We start from the raw sequence: 15,418 nt of genomic DNA, 5'->3' as shown, positions 1-15,418 counted from the left end.
TTGGGAAGGATGTTGGGACACTCAAGAGTGTCCAGAGGAGGCAACAAGGCTGGTGAGGGGCTTGGAACACAAGCCCTGTGAGGAATGACCAAGGGACCTGGGGTTGTTTAGCCTGGAGAAAAGGAGACTCAGAGGTGACCTTATCACTCTCTACAACTTCCTGAAAGGTGGTTGTAGTCAGGTGGGGTTGGTCTCTTTCTCCAGGCAGCACTGACAGAATCAGAGGACACAGTCTCAAGCTGTGTCAAGGGAAGTATAGGTTGGATATTAGGAAAAGTTTTTTTACAGAAAGGGTGATAAAGTTCTGGAATGGTCTGCCCGGGGAGGTGGTAGAGTCACCATCCCTGGATGTATTTAAGAAAAGACTGGAAGTGGCGCTCAGTGCCATGGTTTAGTTGAGGTGTTGGGGCATGGGTTGGACTCAATGATCTTTAAGGTCTCTTCCAACCTTGTGATTCTCGGAATTCTGTGACCATGAGATGGCCACGAGGTGACCATGATGTGATTGTGGCTATGAGATGAGCATAACAATGAGATGACTGAGAGGATGAGATGATGACTATCAGCAAATGACCATGACCATGTGATGGCCATGAGATGACTGTGATCATGAGATAACCACAACCATGACCCAACTACAGCTGAGAGATGACCATGATAAGATTGTGGCAACTGAGTTGAACGTGAGATGATCATAAAATGACCATGACAAGGCAATGACCATGACCGTGACCATGACACAACCAGGACCATGGGATGACCATTACAATGAGATGACCATGAGCATGTGATAATTGTGACAAAGAGATGACCATGAGATGATCAAAACACACCATGTGTTGTGTTGTGTCTGTATAAGTTGGACTGTTCTGTTCCCCCCTATCATGTAATGGTTCTGCCCTGGTTCTCCCCTCCCTCCCTTGTACTGCCAGTTATCCCAACTCCTCCCCAGTTGCCTTGGAGATTAATGTTTCTTTCTCAAATCCCTCCCAGCCTTCTTTCTAGAGCTCTCTAGAAACTTCCAGCTGGAGCGTGGAGTGATTTGCTCAGGGGCCAGGGCTCCACCCTCAAGTTATCCCCATTGGTGTTCTCCCTAAGTCAATCTTTTGTATCCCACTCCCCTCTGAAACCCTATTCGTCCAAGGACTGACTCCTCCCTTGTTTCCTTCCCTTCTTATAAGCTATTACAACTTCCTCCTCTTCCTCTTCGGCTCTTGGTTTCCCCTGGGACTCAATAAACCTGCATTCACCACAGCTGGGGAGCGCTCTCTTCTTTTTCTGCTGACTATAGCCATAAGCCAAGCCACATCCTACCACAAGGTAGCGCTGCTGTCATAGCACAGACCATTTGCCTTAGGTGCTGTCCCGAACCACGGAGATTGGGATAGTGCCTTGTTACTGCTAGTGGTGCTGGATAGCTAGCCGGGACGTCCAAGAAGGACAATCTTTCTCCAGCTGAACCACTTCAGTTCTGGCGCCCAACGTGAGGCCTGAGGGCATCTCCAGACCCCACAGATGAGGCTGTAAATCTCCTTGGCCATCAAACTCCCCCAGAAAAGGTGACCCCTTTTTGGTGGGTGGTGCTCTGGGGGATTGGGAACAGCAGCTCCTCGCACTCGAGTCATTCCCCCAGCAGAAACCATCGCTCCCAGATTTCTTTTGGCTTTCGCTGGATTGTAACTATTTCTCTCCCTGTCTTTCTATTCTGTTTATCCCCCGGTGCCGTGCGGCATTTTCCTCTGACGCTTTTCGTGCGTGTGGTTTCGCAACTGCGGCACGTTCTCTCCCTGCCCCTCCCCTGTGCAGCTTTTCAGCGCAGGGGCGTCTTTCCCACCGCAGCTTTTCAGCGTGGGGTGGTTTTCCTGCCGCCGCTTCTTCAGCACAGCCAGCCCCCGCCGCTGCTTTTTCAGCGCGGCCGGCCCCTGCCGCCGCTTTTTTGGCGCGCGTGGGCTCCTGCAGCCGTTTTCAGCGTGTGCAGGCTCCCGCCACCGCTTTTGGCGCATGCGGGCTCCCGCCGCGGCGGCAGAGCATTGGCACGGGCTGCTCTGAGCTCCCGTGTGGGGACCACATGGCGTGGGGGGGCTGGCAGCCACCGCCCGCCATTTTAAGAGCCGCGTGGCATGGCGCGGGGGCTCCGCAGCTGCTGTTTGCCATTTTCTGCGCGGTGTGCTAGAGGGCTCACTTTGCTGCACAGCTTTCTCCTTTTTCTGACAGGGGCTGGTGTGGGGCTTTTTGTTCTTTTCTTTCAAGTTTTTCTGGGGCGGTGGGTGGACTGAGTTGCACCACATAATATCTTTATAATGGGTACTCATTTTTCTGCGGCTCAGAAGAGAGCTTTTACCCAAGTTGCAGGAATCCTTGTTGGGGGGGATGTTAAAGTTCAGAAAAAAGGCATTAAAAAAATTAGTAAAAGGGCTGTTTTCCCAATTTCCAGAAATTTCCCCGACCAAATTTATGACCCTGGTTTCTGGGATGTTAATCATAAATTACAAGATTCTGTTAAGTCGGGGGACTCTTCTTTGTTAAAAATAATATTTTGGACTTCTCAAATTAGATCAGTGTTAAAATCCAGCTCAAAATTGGGAAGACAGTCATCTTTACAGAGCTTAATCCCCAGTTCTCCCTGTTCCCCTGCTCCTAGCCCTTTTCCCTCTCCTACTTGCCCTAAAAGTGGGATTTTGAGAGAAGCAGCCCACTCCAGCACAGCGCAGGGTGTCCACCATTCCCCTGGCTCCCCTCAAAGCTCCCAATCCCCCTGCCCAAGGAGTCCTGGCCATACTCTTTGGGGTTCCTTTCCTTCCCCCTCTAACCCAGTTAATAAATCCCCAGTTTGTAAACCCTCAGTTCGGTTTTGTCTCCCTTCCCAATATGGCTCCCATGGAGCACAAGATGGAGGGAGCCAGATGGTTTTTCCCACCCTTTCTCTTCTTCATCCCACAATCCTTTTTGTTCCCCCAAAAACCCCTTCCTGTCCCTAGACTCCTCCCAACTTCCTTCCACCCCTCCTCCCTTTGTAGTAAACCCCATAAGTTTGGGAAAAGCACCATGGAGAATATGAACTATAGGAATGCTGAAACAGCAAAAGAAAATTCCTGTTTCCCTGTCCTCCGCCCTTAACCTATCTCTGTAACCCTATAAGGCAATGTCATGTTAACCCCTTACCATTGGTCAAGCTTGGATCCTTTCCAACCCTATAAAAGAAGCATACTGTACCCCATTAGTTGGAAGAAGAAGAGCAGAGACCCTTCATGGACCTCCCCAAATAAAGCCATCTTCGTGGAACAGCCTGAGCCTTCTCCTTCTCCTCTCTCTCCATCTGCTGCAGCCTCAAGGCTGGGGCACCACTACCTAGCAAGCAAAGCTGAAATCCTGAGAGCTTGCTAATCACTATAGAGCTGATAATCACCATGCTTGCTAGATGGTAGCCCTGCGGCGTTGGCATGAGCGAGCGAGCTTCGGGCACCCGGTCCCTACCCAGGGACTGAGCTCCTGAGCCCTATTGCTCTGCATTATGATAAGGCCGATCAGAGGCTTTATCACTGGGCTGGGTTGGCAGCCCCTCCTCATGTGGGATCTCTGGGGCTTTTCCTCCCCATTGGATTCCTGCACCTTGGAGCCGTTCCAAATGGCCTCTTCCACGAGGTTCTGTGGCAGGGCTTTGTTCTCCCTGGTCTCTGTCCACAGCTCAGTGCCTGGGGGAGGAAGGACAAGGAGAGGAAGAGACAGGGAGAAGGGAAAAGGAAAAGGCAGAAGGAGAGGAAGGAAGAAGAAGGAACAAAGGAGGAAGGAAATGGGAAAGGAACGTTGATGGATGTAGGACAGAATGAGGAGAGGAAGGAGGGCAGAGAAGGAGAAGATGGGATTTGCCTCCATGCCAGAGGGAAGGGGAAGGAGATCCCCCCAGTCCATCCCTGGCAGGATGGCGTTGGCAGTGAGGCTGTCCTGCAGTGATGCTGGGCTAAGAGATGGAGCAGTAGGGAGGGGAAAGGGGCAGTGATTCCTCCTCCCCTGCCTGGCTGTCCCAGTCTGGAGCGTCCTGGCGCTGCCGAGGCCCTTGGAGCGTCCGGCACTCAGGAGCCTGGAGCTCACGGCTGCTTTATAAAGCTGACAAAGTCGGCAGGATGGGTCTGGGTATGATCTGCAGCAAACTGGGTTTATTGGTACAGGAACAGGGGACAGAGCTGAATAGGGTCCAGGGACAGAGACAGAGTGCCAGCTGAGGGCACAGGGGGTTTTTATATGGGGTAGTGAGGATGGAGCTGAGGGTCAGGGTCCAATGGATATGGGGGAAAATGGGGCAAAGGAGGGGTTAAGGGTCGGGTCAGCTAATAGGGAAACAGGGGCAGAGGAATGCAGTAAACTGGGGCCAATGGAGGGACAGAGAGGGAGAACATTCTAGGGACTAACCAGAGATGGGTAATAGGGGTGAACTAGGATAATTAGCCAATGGGCCAATGGGGTAACATAACTTTACATAAATCAGCATGTGCCTGAGCAAGCTCCTCACCATAACCTTGAAATCTATTCTTCTTCTTTGGGACCAGTCCTCCACAGGTGTGGAATTTAGACTCTGATATTATGCCTCTGGGCTTCCACATCAGTGTAGTATCCTATTCTTTGCAGCCTCCTTCTCTTCCACACAGACCAAGTTTAGGATTGAGAGATTCTGGCTTGGGGGAGTAACAAGGTGTGAGCACCTTGGGTTTTGTGATAAAGGAACCTCACTCTTTAGAATTTTTAAGAGTTTTACAAGGGATAATTAAAGACAAATCAATAACAGCCCTGGGTGCTTGGTGATGGCCAGAGGCACACTGGTTAACCAAGGCAACTCTTCTTGTCTAGTTTTTCCATTGTATTATTCAGATACATATTCATAATGATTACACATATTCAAACATTTCTTTGAACACATTTACATGTTCCAGGAATTCTTTAGGTTGGTTTGACCCCCAACTCGCCTTTTTAGAGCACGTGCAGGAATCGTGGATTGCTGTTTTGAGGGTTGTGTGTCACTGCCTCACAAGGGCCCCTGTTCTGTGGTTTCAGCAGGTGACAGTTATTGACAGTGGAAGGGTCAGTGGCAGGGGCCTCATCACATCCCTTCCATAGATGTTATCTGACCACGCAGAGGGTTTTAGCTACTTCCACAAGTCCTTTAAGCCAACATTAGCTATTTCACAAATATCTCTGAGTGCTTCTCATTGTTGTCAGTTAGTCAGAAAAAAAAAAGCATTAGTTCTTATTTAACAACTATGGCTACTTCTGCAAAAGTTAACATTATAATGCACCACCCATAGCATCCACTTTAATATTTTGCAAAAGCCAAAACTATAATGTATGTTTTGCACACTGTCCACAAGCTAAAATATCATCCATAAATGATGTTCTGAGGATATGAGCTACACGGGGGCCAGGGCATTGGCCACAAAAAGTTGACAAATTGTACTATAGCAAAAGCAGTTAAAAGTGATTACAAACTGCTACTATATCAAACTCGTTGTGATTAAGAATATTTTGCAGAAGTCAATACCTAATAGCAAAAGGCAACACTACCTAGTTATTTATAACAAACCCAGGGCAGGTTTTTCCCTTGCATGGAGCACCTGGGCCTTCCCCAGGCCCCTTCTGCCCTCCTGCAGAGCCGGTGGCATTTTCCAGCACACACAGTTTGTAACCAAGAGCCGGGTGCAGCCGAGAAGGCTCCAAGCGCCTCCTTCCAGGCTGACTCTGCAGGTGCCGAGGCTGCTCTGGGCTCTGCCAGGGCTCTGCTGGGGCTCAGCTCTGGGCCAGGCTGGGCCCGCTCTCCCCTCACATTGCTCCGGGCAGCTGAGTCACGGCGGGAGAGGGAAGGGACACGTCAAGGGAGTTGAGGTTTAAGAGAGTTTTTATTCAAAAAACTGCCATAACAAACAGGCTGCTCTAACTACCATAACTAACTAGCAATGCTAACTACCCTAACTAACTGCCAGTGCTAACTACCATAATTAACTACCAGTGCTTACTACCATGACTAACTAGTTGTCCTAACTACTGTAAGAAGAAGCTGTCCTCAAGAACTTCATCTCCTCCGCTGCTCCCTCAGTTGCTTTGCTGCAGTGATCACAAGTGCCAGGCTGGAGAGAGGCTTGGCTGATGATAAAAATGGGTGCTGCCCAAAGGATAAAAAATAAAGAAATGAACTGTTACTTCCAGAGTCTAGTTCCTCACAGGCTCTGTTCCAGGAGAGGGACAGGGAAATGGTTTGAAAATCGAGGGAAGCAGGCTCAGATTAGATCTAAGGAAGAATTTTTTAACCAGGAGAGTGGGGAAACACTGACAGGAGGTGCCCAGAGATGTGGGAGGTGCCTCCTGCCTGGAAACATCCAAGCTCAGGTGAGGCAGGGCTCTGAGCCCCCTGAGCTGCTTGAAGATGTCCCTGCTCGCTGTGGGGCACCAGGTCCAGATGAGCTCGAAAGGAGCCTGCCAGGCCACAGCAGGCGAGGATTCTGCTCGCTCTGCGCGTGGAACGCAGCGAGACTGGAGACTATCGGAGGGGGCCCCACAAGAAAACCCCTCCCTGGCGCTGCTGCTTCCCCTGCAGCCCTTGGCTCTCACCTGCAGCAGCTCCTGGGCAGCCCAGCGCCGCTCCTCGTCCGGCTCCAGGCTGCACTCGAGGAAGTCCCGCAGCAGAGCCGACAGGCGCCGGGGCTCCTGCAGCTGCGGGGTCCCGTTCTGCCGGATCAGAGCGCGAGCCTGCAGGGAAAGCAAACTCAGCGCTCTGCCAGCTTCCTTCACACCCACACGGGCTCACATCCACCCCGGGGCCTCAGCCCCAGCTCCAGGGGCACTTTCCTCCCTGCCAGAGATGCTGCTCAGAGCTCATTTTGCTATGCCAAGCAAAAAACCCAAACCCTGGGGCTGCCACAGCCACTGCAACATCCAAATGATCTCGCCTTGAGAGCCAGTTTCATTGGCTGGCTTTGTTAGTAGGAACCTCCATCAGAAATAGCCCATTTTGCTTCTCCAAATATGGACACCAGCTTTACAGGCCATTTTCCAGATTCAGTGTGGTCTGCCTGTGTTATTTCAGAGGATTCTTCCATCAAGCGCATCTCTGCAGTGCCACTGACACTCAAGTAAATGCATTCCTGATGCCCCATCCCAGAAACTGCCAGGCAAGAAACAGGAGGTTTGTGATGCTGAAAGCTCAGGCTTGGTGACACGGAAAAAGTAGCTTGGACTAGGAAAGAAATATGTTAGACTATGGGGATGTTCAACAATCATCTTCATGTTTTCAACAAGTTTCCCAGTGAGAAGAATCAGGGGAGATCATCTTGCAAAATGTCTTTTAGAAACTCCTGCAGAAATCTTGTTGGGTTTGGGGCTGGGATTTGGGATGGTGTGGGGTTTTCTTGCAAGATAACATTAGAGCTGATGCATTTGCTTCATATTTCCAGGTCATCCTCACAGCTAGAAGAGCTGCAACAATGAAAAGCCCAAAGCAAATTGTTGCTGGAGACTGCAGAACATTCATCTGTGTGGAGGCACAAGTCCTCTGGGAATTCCCTTCCCATGTGCAGAAACCTCCAGCTGCTGCTCCCAGTGCAGGGTCCCCCTGTGCTCGCAGCCTCTGCAGCCCCTGGAGAATTTGCCTCTTACCATGGCCGCCGTTTCCCTGAAGTAAGGAGGTTCTCCTTCCACCATCTCGATGGTCACAATGCCGAAGGACCAGATGTCCACCTTGGGGCCATAAGGAGATCTGGTCACAACTTCTGGGGCCATCCAGTGAGCAGTGCCCACCATGGAGCTGCGCTGGTCCTGCTCAGGGCTGAGCTGAGCGCAGAGGCCAAAATCAGCTGAGGACAGAAATAAACCCTGTCAAAGGCAGCTGGAATGAGGAAACCAAGCACAAAGATTCCCCACGCTCAGTCTGAGAATGCAGTAGTGAAGTCAGCTGAAAAAGTCCTTAGGGCTGTAGCCAAGGAAAGGAAAGATGGAACTGGACCCTTCAAGAAACCCTCAGCTTTCCTGCAGTGGCTTTTACTGATTCCCTTGGAGCTTTAGATTCCCACTGCTGCCCCTCTGGAAGGGCCATGGCCAGAGCAAAGGCACTGCTGGCCCCCTGCTCCTCTCCTGAGCTCTCTGCTGGGGCAGCCGCTCTCAGCTGGCAGCAGGGGCCGGGCAGTGCCCCCAGCAGCCCTTGTGGGGCTCTGGCCCTCCCTGGGAAGCAGCCCCAGCCCCGCAGCCCAGGAGCGCCGTGCCTGGCCAGGAACACCCACCCAGCCTGACAGAGCCGTCCATGCCCAGGAGGATGTTGGAGCTCTTCAGATCCCTGTGGATCACCCGGTTGGAATGGAGGAAATCCAGGCCCTGCAGACACTGAGAGAGAACAAGAAACATGAGGGCAAAAACCAATGGCTGGAATATATCACACCAGAAAGGACAGCTCAGAATTCTGCCAGCAGCAGCTTTGCTGTGACAGGCCAGGAGTGCAGTGCACACAAGCTCCAGGCAAAGGGCTCAAGGCAAAGCTGAGAACAGCAAATCAAATCCAAAGCACACAGAAAGTACCACAACAGCAGGAGAGAGAACAAGAACAGAGTAGAAGTGCAGTGATGCTGGCAGGCCGTTCACTGCAGAGGCTCTTTCTTCTCCAGCTCATAAAAACAACTCAGAAACAAAGCCCTGAACATGGAGCCACTCCTGTTCTCACGCCCTGTTTGGAAGGACCATCGTGTCCCAGCCATGGGAGTGACAAGCAGGATCCCTCACCTCCCGACTGACAGCTGCCATCTCTCCTTCAGCCATGCGTGTCTGTCTGACAACGTCCCGCAAAGTTCCTCCATCCATGTATTCCATCACCAGCCAGAGATCTCCATCCACAAGGAAGCTGGAAGAGGAAAGCAATGGCATGGAGATGAAAGTGCAGAGCTCAATTCCCCCATGGAAAAGCCTGGAGTGGAGTTTTGTTTCCAGGTCACTTGTCAGTGAGGACAGAATCAGATGGAGAGACATTCCTGCCAGGCTGCACAGCCCTTGGGATCTGCACAGTCTAAAGGGGAAGGAGACACCTGTGAGAAAGGAGAGGCCTTGGATGGCAAGCAGGTGAAAAATGCAGTTTAGCAACAGCCCAGATCAATGTGGAACCACAACCCTTGGCCCCAGCTGGTTCAGCTTCTGAACTCATCAGTTCCACCATTCCCTCCAGAACAAGGCAACACAACTGCCAGGGTTATCCAGGGGAGGAGGCCGTGCAGCACTTGGGACAAAAGCAGTCAGAAAACCTTTCAGAAAGTCCCTTCAGAAACAGGCAAGGCCAGTGAAAAATGGGCAAATGAGGCATTTCTGGAAACAAGAACCTTGGTCTTACTGGCATCTTTAGCAATGGAAAAGGGCTGGGAAGAAGAAGCCAAGGGAAATAATTTCTGCTGTGGTTTATCAGCACTTGCAAACACAAGCAAACGGGGTCAACTTGAAGGAAAAACCAAAGCAAAGCAACAAAAGCACATGGAGGGAGTGAACTGCCAGGCTGTTGGTTTGGGAAGATGTGGCTGGGTCAGGCATTTTCAAAACAGGCTACAGACTCCGGATGCCAGGAAAGGTTAACGCAGGGCCCGGGCACGGGATCAGAGCTGAAGCACTCACCTGTCCAAAGAGTTGACAATGTTGGGGTGCTTCTTGTCCTTCAGGAGCAGGATCTCATTCACAGCTCGTTCCCTGTTCTGCCCTCTGAGACTCATTTTCTTGATGGCCACCTGAAGGGACATTGCAGCCTTTAACTGGAGGAGTCTGTGGCAGGAGGCCACAGCAAACACGGAGCGAGTCTTTGTGGAGCGACGGAGCCGGGCTGTGCCAAACTGCCTTGGGATGGGACACCAGAGCTCAGCAAGGGCCATTCCCACAGCCCATTGCTCTGCCAGCTGGGGGCTGCTTACAGGACACATGGCCAGAGACATTTGGCCTTGCAAGCTCTGCAGAAATGGTCCCTCAGCTGTCAGCCTCAAAGCTCTAACAACATTCTCTGCACCTACAGTCTTCTCAAATGGCCTCAACACTCTTATTATTATTATAATTCAAACCCATTTTGCAAGCAGGAGGTAATTCTGGTTCTCTGAAAACAAAGCAGAACAGCCAGGAACCCCTTAGCAATTCTATGGGATTTGGTCATGATTTCAGATGCAACTGCTCTGTTTGGGATTGCACAACAAAGCAGACACGCAGACCCATTGCTCAGGTGATCCCTGTCACAGGCTGTCACTGACACCAGACCCAAACACAACTGCAGGATTAGGAGAGAGCTTTGCTCTGGACATTCGTCTTCTCATTTCTCTCCCTCACTCTCTGTGAACAGCTGAAGTAGGACTAAAACCCCAAATTGAGCCCAAGCAGGATCTCTCCCTAATTAGGCCTTGATGTATCCTTTGAAAATGAAAGGCAGGATGGAAATAATATTGTTATAGTTTAGCTAAGAATAGCTAAATAGTGTTCCTGTCTGAGGTTGGGATGAAGATAAATTGGGCCTCAGTCTCCAGCAGCTGATGCATTCACACTTTTAGATATGAAGGCCAAGCCAGCGTGTCCTGCTCTGACAGACACCGCTGCCCTCCTTGCATTCCTTTGGCGCTTCAGAAGGACCAAGTCTGTCCCAGCTGTGCTCTGCAGGCTGACACTGCTCTGCCTTCAGAGGAGCAGCCTGGGCAGGAAAGCTCTGCTGGCCCCCAAAGCTGCAGCCACAGCTCCCAGCAGAGGGGAAAGCCCTGGAGAGCTGCCAGGCGTGCTGGGCGTGTTGGCACTGACCTCTCCTCCAGTGGCCCTGTCGAGTCCTTTATAAACGGCTCCGAAAGCCCTGGAGACAAAACAGCAGAGAAGAAAGAAGCAGCGCTTTAGGCCCTGGCAGGGAAAGCCAGCCCAGACAGGAGATCTCTGCTGCCTGCAGCGTTCACAAACACCTGGGTGCATCGACCCTTCCAACAACAGCACAGCAGCCACCAGCCCTCTGCCATGCAAGGTGTGCAGGAGAAAACTGAGACCCAACATGAAGGAATTGGCCTGGAGCAAATCCCAAATATCCACCCTGAATTGCTTTAGTTCAAAACCTGAGGTGAGAGATGGCTGTCTAAAGAACTGGAAAAGAATGCATTTCATCCTTTTCCATTTCCTGCCTAAGACCTGCAGGTTCCACAAGGGCCCTGCCATCAGGCAGGTGATGCTTTTTCCCCCCAGAGTGCATCAGCTCTGTGTCTGTTACTGAATGGATGGGGTCTGCTACCTGTGCTAGAATAGAGCACTTATTAGTTCCTCTCTGGTTTCTGTTTCTAAACCATTAGGTTGATAATCCTGACCAGTGGATATTTTTTGAAGCAAAATACTTGAACGAAATCTTCTTGAGAACTATTTTCTGACAGTCACCAGATGGTGAGTTGCTCTTTTAGGCAATCCAGTTCCAGGGACAGAAGATCTTCCAGGTCCTGCTCCTTGCTGCAGGCAGGACACTGCCAGCCTCAGGGGCCTTTGACGGCGCCTTCTGACCACAGTTATCAATTCTGATCAGGACTGTGAGATAGCAGGATGGTAGCCCAGTGTCTGAAGGTGTTTGGAGCTCTCCTGACTTCTCACTTGATCCTGCACCAGCACAACACCCGGCCCCGCTTGTGCAGCAGCAGCTGCCGTGCACTTACCCTTGGCCAATCTGCTCCACTTCCAGGTATTTCTCGGCAGGCTCCTCCTCGCTCACAGGTGTTCCCTGAAAGAAACCACGTGGAAGACGCTCCCTCCCAGAGTGAGACCCCGCCTTGCAGCAGAGCCACAACCAGCCCCACTCCCTGGGGCTGTGAGCCCCTTGGTGTCAGCTGGGGAAGGACAATCAATGGCTCGGTGACATTCAGCTGCAGAGCAACACTGGGTGCAGCTGATGCCCAGACACACACACAGCACCTGCTCAGGCACCCAGGAACAGAGCAGACGTACTCAGCTGCATCAGGCACCACTCCCCTCTCCCCTCTGGCTGCCCGGCTGTGCTGCTGTCAGAATGTTCAGCCCAGGATCCCACAGCGGAGGGAGGTTCATTGTCCTCTTCCCAAGCAGAGGGAGCTTCTCCATCCTCTTCCCAAAATGCTGCAGCTTCTCCATCCTCTTCCAAACACACTGCAAGTTTGTCATCATCTTTCCAAGACAGGGGATGTTTGCTGTCCACTTCCCATGCTGGGGGATGTTCACTCTCCTCTTCCCAAGCCACAGGATATCCTCCATCCTCATCCCACACTGGGAGATGTCCATTGTCCTCATCCCACTCCGTGGGAGCTTGGCCACTCTGGTCCCACACCAGGGGACATCCACCGTCCTCGTCCCAGGCCGGGAGATGTCCCCTGTCCTTGTCCCACCCCGCGGGAGCCTCGCCGTTGCATTCCCACCCCGCGGGATGTTCGCCCTCGTCTCCCAGAGCAGCGGGAAGTTCACTGTCATCTCCCAGCACTGAGGGAAGTTCACCATCGTCCCCCAGAGCAGCGGGAAGCTCACTGCTGTCTTCCTCCTTGTTGACCTCCTCTTTGGAAGCAGAGGGAGCCCCAGGAGGTGCTGGTGCTGCTTTTGTGCCCTGTGGACAGACGGCAGTGTGAGGGACGGGAAGTTCTATCTCAGTTATCACCTTATTTATCCTCAGCTGCACATCCAGCTGCACTAAGCAGAAATTGGGTTTGGAGCTGTTCCAACTAACAATGGGCTAAAGTCGACATTGCCACTTATTGTTGGAAATTCCATATTCCACCATGGCTAAAGCCAGCAAGCAATCCTCTGCCTGCAAAACCAGACCTGCAGCTCTTCAAAAGCTCTTCAGCAGAAAAGGAGAAAACTGATGGGAATTCCTTTGCTGCTGCTGCTGCTGCAAAGACACTGACACGAACTTTCCTTCAGCCTCCCAGGCTGGCCCTCGACTGCCACATGCCGAGCTCACAACTTGCTGCACAATTCCAAACACCAAAGGTTCCTTTCCCACTCACCGAAGGAGGAGCTGCTCGGAATCCAGACAGGAGGTGCCCTGCAATTGGAGAGGGAACATGAACCAGATGCTGTTAGGAGAAAAACTGCCAGTGGTGGGAAATGCCATGGAGCAAGGCAACCCCGAGAGAGCATTTTGCTTTCACTGCATCCCTCCAGGAGCCACAGTCCCTTCCCACAGCAAGCAAGAGAACAAGCACAAAACACTGGGCTGGGTCAGTTCTTGGCTGGAGCAGCAAAGGGAGGGAGTTCCAGGCTCTGCTGGCACAGACTCCCTGCTTGAGGGAACAGAACCCCCCAGGGCTCATTGCAGATGCTGTGCATGCCCCGCTGGCTGCAGACACCCCCTTTTTCAGCTGCAGCTGCTGGCAGGAGCTCTCCCAAAGCAATGGTGTCTTCATGGCCATTTGGTTCCAAAGTCAACTCAGCTCCAGAGGAAGAACAGAAAGCACACAGCAAGCCCAAAGCCACAGATGCTGCACCGAGGGAAAACCTCAACTTACGTGCCAAGTGGGTTAAAAAATACCCCGAATAAGCCACAGAGTACAGAGTGCAAACTGCAGCAGCCACGTGCTGGATCATTTTGGCTGCGCTGCACACGCCTGCAGCCTGTAGCCCTGCAAGCACAGAAGGACAGGGCTGGGCTGGCTGCTGAGAATGCCTCGGGCAGGAGGATCCTCCGGCAGTGAGCCCAGAGCCACTCTGGGCACTGAGGCCTCCGTGTCCCACAGCAACGGGAACATCACGGGGACGTGGCGCTGTTCCTGTGACATCCCAGCAGCAGCTCACGCAGAAACCACCTGGAAGGTTCTCCTGTGTCACAAAGGAGCACAAAGAACCCTCCCAGGGCACAGCCCATGGCCCAAAGGATGCAAGAGGAACTCGGAAAATGCAGCAAACAAGGACACCCCATAGCCCAGCCTGAATACTGAGGAGGAACAAGGACGGGACCAAAGCAAAGGAAACGTGACCTTTAGTCACTGATACATCTGACTAAAAGCAGCAAGCCTTGTTCCATCTGAGATCTTTGTTCTAGTTCTAAAAACAAGCAAGATCCTCCACTCTAAATACACAGAAGGCAGGAACTGGGGAGGAGGTGGGATTAGGAAGGAGGAGGAGGAGGAGGAGGGAGAGAGGAAAAGGAGGAGCAGGAAGAGGAGGAGCAGGAGCAGGAACAGCAGGAACAGGAGGTTCCAGTGCCCCCTGTGGCCGCAGCCGCGGGACCATCGCCCCCACCTCGTCTTGCAGCTCAGTGGGGAGGGGGAGCTCGTCCCAAATCTATCCAGGAGTCCCTGAGAGGGTTTTTTTATTGGGGGTGTGTTTGGAGCTCGCAGATTGTGGAATTGACCCCAAATATCATCTGGTGTCTCTGGGAGGTTTTGTTTTCTCTGTGTGTGTAGGTTTGGATCTTGCAGGAGCCCAAAGCTGAGCCCCTTGGGGGGATCTTTGGGGGCCCACGTGGCCATTGCCCAGTATGGGCAGGGGAGGACATTGGTCCTGGGGACTGCCGGGAGAGCAGAGGAGGGGAACCCCTGGGACCCCCAGAGTGGGGAGAGCAGAGAGGGGCAATCCCAGAGCTGGGGGACCCCGGCAGACTGGAAAGGGGGGGAGCCTGGAGAGGAGGGACCCCTGGGATCCCTGGGATCTCAGAGCAGAGCATCAGGGGAGAAGAGCCCCCATGGACCCCCAAAAGCCCCTGAATCATCCCTGAGCAGGACACCAGAAAATGGAGAAGCCCTGGAACCATTGGACCCCCATGATCCTAAGGAAAGGAAACCTCTGGAACCCCAAAAGTGGAGAGATCAGCAATAGGGAGCTGCTGGGAGAGTTTTTTCGGGCTGAATCTTGACATTGTGGGGATTTTCATGGACAGAAGAGTCCTGCTGACTTCTAGAGATGGACCTGGCCAGGAGGAGCCTCTACTCCAAGGCGCTCCCACCTTGGTTTCCCCAAACCAGGGTCTGTCATTCCCAAGCTGTGGCTGGATGGAGGAGGACGAAAAGGCCCAGAGATCCCTCACGAGGAGGGGCTGCAAACCCAGCCCAGGGAGGTGTGAGGAGGAAAGAGCCCCCCTGAGCCAGGAAGGCAGCCTGAGATCCAGCCAGAGCTCAGAGCTGGTGGAGAAGCCTCATGGCAGGGAGAAGCCCCACAAATGCTTGTAATGTGGGAAGGGTTTCAGCTACAGCTCCACCCTGATGGAACACCTGAACATCCACACTGGGGAGAGGCCCTGGGAGTGTGGGGAATGTGGGAAGAAATTCAGTGGGACCTCTGACCTGAGCAAGCACCACAAGATCCACACTGGGGAATGGGCCTGTATGAGTGCTTGGAATGTCAGAAGAGCTTCAAATGGGATTCAGAGATCGTCACTCACCAGCACTTCCACACCAGGGAGAGGCCCTGCGAGTGTCCCGAGTGTGGGAAGAGCTTCGTGTGCTGCTGCAGC

The 15,418-nt window shown here is 52.6% G+C and overlaps 1 protein-coding gene across 1 annotated transcript; it reads right to left on the bottom strand.

The window, feature by feature from the left end:
* Window positions 1–5,866: 5,866 nt before the first annotated feature.
* LOC118700779 (serine/threonine-protein kinase PAK 3-like) lies at window positions 5,867–12,735 on the bottom strand. Its single transcript, XM_036405365.2, is given in 10 exon segments — window positions 5,867–6,148; window positions 6,595–6,732; window positions 7,639–7,835; window positions 8,259–8,358; window positions 8,752–8,869; window positions 9,625–9,734; window positions 10,777–10,825; window positions 11,658–11,722; window positions 11,909–12,571; window positions 12,688–12,735. Coding segments are annotated over 10 exon segments (1,578 nt in total). The 3' UTR covers window positions 5,867–6,058.
* Window positions 12,736–15,418: the final 2,683 nt, after the last annotated feature.

Source organism: Molothrus ater, chromosome 33 (assembly GCF_012460135.2).
Source record: "Molothrus ater isolate BHLD 08-10-18 breed brown headed cowbird chromosome 33, BPBGC_Mater_1.1, whole genome shotgun sequence".
Lineage (NCBI taxonomy): Eukaryota > Metazoa > Chordata > Aves > Passeriformes > Icteridae > Molothrus > Molothrus ater.
Note: the sequence above shows the minus strand (reverse complement) of the source record. Positions and strands in the feature narration are given on the sequence as shown.